Below are 6,343 nucleotides of genomic sequence, written 5' to 3' on the forward strand. Positions count from 1 at the left end.
ACACCTGCCCCGGACACACCTGCCCCGGTCACACCTGCCCTGAGACACACCTGCCCCGGACACACCTGCCCCGGTCACACCTGCCCCGGACACACCTGCCCCGGTCACATCTGCCCCGGACACACCTGCCCCGGTCACACCTGCCCTGAGACACACCTGCCCCGGACACACCTGCCCCGGACACACCTGCCCTGAGACACACCTGCCCCGGACACACCTGCCCCGGACACACCTGCCCTGAGACACACCTGCCCCGGACACACCTGCCCTGGCCTGGGGAAGGTACCTGGGGTCAGCAGCCACATAGCTTCCTGCCCACAGGGAATGGACGTGGAGCTGTGAGGTAGGGTGTGCTCAGGAGAGGAACTGTCCTGGCAACGGCCACGTCCCCGTGAGAGGGAGGGAGCTGGGTCCCGGGGCCCCGATTGTGGGACACACCTGCCGCCTCCCGACTCCTCCTTCCCGCTGGGGGAGCTGATGAGAATTATTCCTGCAAACGTCACTCTGCCCGGGCTGTGGGCTGCTCTGCCGCCGCCGCCCCCTTCCGCTCCGGGCCTGAGCTCTCTCCTCGGCCCCGGCTCCTGGTCCCTCTGTTTTCCGGGCGTTTAGTGACGTGGAAGCCGGTGGGAAGCGGTCCCGAGTCCGCGGCTCCGGGGACTGGATTAAGGGTAACAGGAAACCCGGGTCCGCATTGTTGACGAGGGCCAGTTGGTGCCTCTCCTGAGGGATCCCATGAGCCCAACACGCCCTCACGGAGGAAGCGGTGCCACTTCCTGCACGGGAAAGGCCTGTGAGCTGAGCTCTGAGCTTTGAGCTCTGTGTGTCTGTGAGTGTGAATCTGTAGGTCTGTGGGTCAGTGACTCTGTGAGTCTGTGTGTCTGTGAGTCTGAGAGTCTGTGAGTCTGTGAGTCTGTGAGTCTGTGTGTCTGTGAATCTGTGTGTCTGTGAGTCTGAGAGTCTGTGAGTCTGAGAGTCTGAGAGTCTGTGAGTCTGAGAGTCTGTGAGTCTGAGAGTCTGTGTGTCTGTGAGTCTGAGAGTCTGTGAGTCTGAGAGTCTGTGAGTCTGAGAGTCTGTGTGTCTGTGAGTCTGAGAGTCTGTGAGTCTGTGAGTCTGTGAGTCTGTGTGTCTGTGAATCTGTGTGTCTGTGAGTCTGAGAGTCTGTGAGTCTGAGAGTCTGTGAGTCTGAGAGTCTGTGAGTCTGAGAGTCTGAGAGTCTGTGAGTCTGTGAGTCTGTGAGTCTGAGAGTCTGTGAGTCTGTGAGTCTGAGAGTCTGTGAGTCTGTGAGTCTGTGAGTCTGTGCGTCTGAGTCTGTGAGTCTGTGAGTTTGTGAGTCTGTAAGTCTGTGGGTCTGTGAGTCTGTGGGTCTGTGAGTCTGTGAGTCTGAGTCTGTGAGTCTGTGAGTCTGTGGGTCTGTGGGTCTGTGGGTCTGTGAGTCTGTGAGTCTGTGAGTCTGTAAGTCTGTGCGTCTGAGTCTGTGGGTCTGTGGGTCTGTGAGTCTGTGGGTCTGTGAGTCTGTGAGTCTGTGAGACTGTGAGTCTGAGATCTGTGAGTCTGTGTCTGTGAGACTGTGAGCAAAGGAACGGCGTCCTTGTTGCAGGCTGTCCTGGTGCCAAAAAGAATGAATTCCTCACGAGTGTGCTGGACGCCCTGTCCACCGACATGGTGCACGCCGTCTCCGACCCCTCCTCCCCCGGCAGGTACGTCGGGTGACGCAGGGCGGGTGCCGGGCGGGAGCCGGTAACGGAGGAAACTGGCCCCTCGTCCACATCCAGCCCTCGCTGGAGAGCCGGCCACTCACCTGGGGCCGGAGCACGGGCGAGAGGGGGCCCTCCCCGGACGGGAAAGGGCTTCAGGGGTTGGAGGTACCGCTCAGGCCAGGGCCGGGACGGCACAGGGAGGGAGGGGGACGAGGGCGGCTGGCGGTCCGGCGGGCTCCCCGACTCCCTCCCGTGTGCCCCCCAGGCTGTCCGAGCCCGACCCCAGCCACACGCTGGAGGAGAGGGTGGTGCACTGGTACTTCAAGCTGCTGGACAAGAACGCCAGCGGCGACGTCGGCAAGAAGGAGCTGAAGCCCTTCAAGCGGTTGCTGCGGAAGAAGTCCAAGCCCAAGAAGTGCGTGAAGAAGTTCGTGGAGTACTGCGACCTCAACAGCGACAAGGCCCTGGCCCTGCCCGAGCTGATGGGCTGCCTGGGCGTGACCAAGGAGGAGCGCAGGCCAGGCGGCAGGAAGCGGCACAGTAAGCCCCCCCCTCTCCCCCCTCCCCCTCCTGCCCCCCACACCCGGGCCTGGGCTTCCGAGGCTGTCCTGAGGTTAAGGTGACCAGACGTCCCAATTTTTAACAATTTGTCCCGCGTCCCGCAACGTGTTAAAAAAGTCCTGATTTTTGGAAAGATTCTTTAAAAAAAAAAAATCGGGACTTTTTTGATGCCGCAGGACACGGGACAAATTGTTAAAAATTGGGACATCTGGTCACCTTACCTGAATCCCTCACACGCCCTGCTGACTTCCACTGCAAACGGGCTCCCCACACCCACTGTCTGATCGCATGTACTTTTTGTTTGTTTATTTAATTCTCACCCAAGGATATTCTTTTTTCCATTGATTTTCAGAGAGAGAGAGGAAAGAAGGAACCGAGTGGGGGGGAGTGGAGAGAAACATTGATGTGAGAGAGACCCCTGGATTGGTTGCCTCCCACACAACGGGATCAAACCCAGGTCCAGGCCTCGACTGGGACTCGAACCTGGACTCTTTGGTTGTGGGCAGACGCTCCAACCCCTGAGCCAGGCCGGCAGGGGCTCTCTAATTAGAGCCCTTGAATTACACCGATTTTAAGCAGCGACACAAGATTTTGCATTTCAATTACCGAAACAGATATAAATAAATTATTGGAAAGTTCGATCTAAACTTTCACTGTGATAAAAAATGCAAAAGGGGGGGGGGGGGATGAACTACGGACGATTAGGAAATGATACAGCCAAAAAAGAGCCTATTTCTGAGGAATTCGGGTAAAGTCACAAAAGATTGCATCATGGCCTCGTGATTCCCCAAAGTGACCGTTGGGGAGAGATGCGGCGATGAGGAATTATCCAGTTTGGACCAAATGGTCTTTTCACCCAATTGCCATGCGAGCTGCATCGCTTCAGGCAAGCTGCCTCACGGCGTCGCCGCCAGGTCACCTGGAAGCAATCAGGGTCATCCGATCCCGATGACATCAGCTCTCCCGCTGGGCTGTTCCGGGGCCGGGGGCGGGGGGGAGGGGGGGGGCGGGCAGGCCAGGGCGCAGGCCAGGGGGCCGGGGGAGCCGGGGGGCTGGGGGGCCAGGGGGCTGGGAACAGCCTTCTCTCTCAGTGGAGGGGCCTTGCTTCAGGCCGACTGAAGTGATCATGGACATTCTGTTGTGTTGAAAGACCTCATAGACAACTTTATTTCCCTGCTCTTTGTACATTTTATTCTAATTTTTTAAAAATAATACTTTTATTGATTTCAGAGAGGAAGGGAGAGGGAGATGCGAGAGAATCATTGACCAGCTGCCTCCTGCAGGCCCCCGGCCGGGATAGAATCTAGGAACCTTTAGCCCACCAGTCGAAGCTCTATCCACTGAGCCAAACGGGCTAGGGCTGTACATTTTAAATGGTGATTTTCACTGCTGTGCCTTGAATGAGATATTGCAACAGATGTCTTTCTTTTCTTTTCTTTTTGTTAATAATGAGCCATTCAACTTTACCGAAGACTCTTTCTAAATATATTTTTATTGATTTTAGAGAGGAAGGGAGAGAAAGAGAGGGGTAGAAACACCCGTGATGAGAGAGAGTCATTTGATCAGCTGCCTCCTGCACGCCCCCCACTGGGGATCCAGTCTGCCCCCGGGGCCTGCGCCCTGACCAGGAATCGAACTGTGGCCCAGCCCCTGAGGCACGCCGGCCTGGCTGCTCCAGGCGTCTTTGATGGAATTTGCCTTTTCCATCTGCAAGGCAAGGTGCTCTTCTCCTTCTCAGCACCTGAGAGGATGAACTCTCACTGTGGTTATTTGCCCCTAACCTAGGGCTGCCTCCACGTACCAGGGACACCGATTCTTGTCCTAAAAGACACCGAGGAAAAGGCGGCCATGTGGAGCCGCCGAGCCAGCTGAGGCCGGATCGCCAGGCTCATGAACGGCCTTTAAACTGGAACCAGTGGCCCCACGTGGCCAGCGAAGTCGTCATTCCAGAGAAAGCCAAGTGGTTACAATTACCAGTCCCGAATCACTCAAACCTGCAACGGAAAACAATAGCCCGTTTGCCGACGGGTTATGCATTCAGTGTCTTTGCGGTTTTCTCCGGCCTTTGTGCTTCCACGTCACTGTGCTCGTTCCCTGCCGCCAGCGGGAGGAGGGGATGTGGAAGGCAGTGCCTCTCGCTGCACTTGGCCATTTTACATCTCAAAGCCAGGAGGCAGCCATCAGTCAATCAAGGCCCGGGGGGTAAAACCGCCGCCGCCGCGTCTACTGATTGGCGGGTGCTCCCTGCTCTGAAAATGGGCAAAACGACAGGAAATAGGCAAAACCCACGCCGGGGAGAGGACGCCTGGGAAACGGACGAGGCCCGGCCTTCGGGGCCGGCGTTGGGAGTTCGGGGCCATGCCCGGCCCGGGGGTTGGGGAGGGTGTTAGGAGGTGTTCACAGCAGGACCCTGGGACCCACATTCCTTGCCGATGGGCTCAGCATTGCCATGGAAACACGTGCGCCAGCGTTGGGATCATCCGAACACGAGACTGGTCCTTCCCTGAAGGGGACCCTGAGCCATTCACCCGGGAAGCGTGTGCAGCTGTTAAATCTTCTTTGTGTTTCCCCCCAACAGCCCCCAAAGGCACTGCAGAGAGCACTTCCAATCGACAGGTGAGTGTGCCTCTGTTTTGACCGGGACCCCTTGGGGGATGTCTGCCTACCAGCTTAGGCCCAACCCCCAGGGATCAGATCTAAGCCAGCAGTCAGACATCCCTCTCGCAGTCCAGGCCCCTGGCTCCTCACCGCCCACCTGCCCCTGCTCCTTATGCTTCTGCGGAGGCGGGAGAGGCTCCCGTCAATACTGCTGCGCTCGCCAGCTGTGAGCCTGGTCTGGCTGAGCAGCGCCCCCCCCATGGGAGTGCACTGACCATCTGTGGGGCAGCCCCTGCATTGAGCGTCTGCCCCCTGGTGGTCAGTGTGCATCATAGCGATTGGTCTTTTAGCCATTTGGTCGATTTGCATATTAGGGTCTAATTACATAGGATCCTGGCGGCCCGCGCGCAGCCACACCGTTAGAAGACCGCTTCCCCTGGTTGTCGGCAGACAGGACTGCTCCCCTCCCGGAAGGTGGGTCCTCGTCACGGCCGGGGTTCGAAGGTCTCACGCCGTCTTTCTCGTCTCCTTTCCAGCCCAGGAACCGAGGATGAGCGACAGCGGCCGTGGCGCTGAGACGTGTGGGAGGCTCCCTCACCAAACGCAATTAAAAAACAGAAACAAAACCCATAGTATTTGCACTTTGTACCTTAAATGTAAATTCACTCTGTAGAAAGGAGATATTCACACGGACTGCCTTCACCTGTGACGAGGGCGGGGCTGGCTGCGGCCGGTCAGTCACGTACAACGTATGTGACCGCTTCGACCTCGGATGCCTGTGCCAGGCGGCGTGTCCGGGGGACGGGGTCCTGCCTGCTCTCCGGGCCCACGGTGTCCATGTGGAGGCTTGCGGCGCGGGCACGCGGCTATGGCCTGTGGCGCCTCCCCGGCACTCGCTGCCTCCGGCCGCTGCTCCGAGACCCGCTGTACGGCAGCTAGGGGTCCCCGTGGGAGCTGACCTTCGGTCTGTAAGGTGTGCGGCCAGCAGGTGGCATGTGCCGGGCTGCGTGTCTCCGAGACCTGGTCCCTTCGTTCTGCTTTCCCAAGGTCTCGCTCCCGTCACATCGACAGCCACATCAGGGCGATGATGGGGCCTGGGGGACGGTCTCCGACCACCTTCCTGGGCCTGCCCTGCCGCCTCGAGGTTGGCCTCAGGCAGTGACATCAACGCTGGGGACCCCCCCACCCGTGAACCCCCACCCTCGCGCTGGTTCCAGGCGGCAGGCAGGGTCCAAGGCCAGAGTGGAGCTCACCTGCCATCTGCCCACCTCTGCCCGTCCCCCTGGCCTTGCCCTCCGGGGCCCTGAGCATCTCCGACAGTCTCTTTAAGGAGTCACGGCTGGGCGGCCTGGCGCTGGGCGGTGTGCCCTCGGCAGGCAGGGGGCTGAGCCCGGCCCCACTTCCTCCTCGTTCTTTCCCGAAGGCCCCAAGGGCATGAGAACGTGGCACTGGGCCAGTCCCCGGGGGCACTGGGGCGGGCTGCGTCA

General features: G+C 59.1%; 1 protein-coding gene across 2 annotated transcripts in view; it reads left to right on the forward strand.

The window, feature by feature from the left end:
- Positions 1 to 5,482, forward strand: part of SMOC2 (SPARC related modular calcium binding 2) — a 46,405-nt gene extending 40,923 nt beyond the window's left edge. For both annotated transcript variants that reach the window (XM_084890954.1, XM_084890955.1), the window contains exons 10-13: positions 1,598 to 1,697; positions 1,963 to 2,237; positions 4,837 to 4,874; positions 5,393 to 5,482. In XM_084890954.1, coding sequence (XP_084747080.1) covers positions 1,598 to 1,697; positions 1,963 to 2,237; positions 4,837 to 4,874; positions 5,393 to 5,410 — 431 coding nt within the window. In that variant the 3' untranslated portion in view covers positions 5,411 to 5,482. The remainder of the gene's footprint in view (positions 1 to 1,597; positions 1,698 to 1,962; positions 2,238 to 4,836; positions 4,875 to 5,392) is intronic.
- Positions 5,483 to 6,343: the final 861 nt, after the last annotated feature.

Source organism: Pipistrellus hanaki (genome assembly GCF_964339955.1).
Source record: "Pipistrellus hanaki genome assembly, chromosome: 7".
Classification (NCBI taxonomy): Eukaryota; Metazoa; Chordata; class Mammalia; order Chiroptera; family Vespertilionidae; genus Pipistrellus; species Pipistrellus hanaki.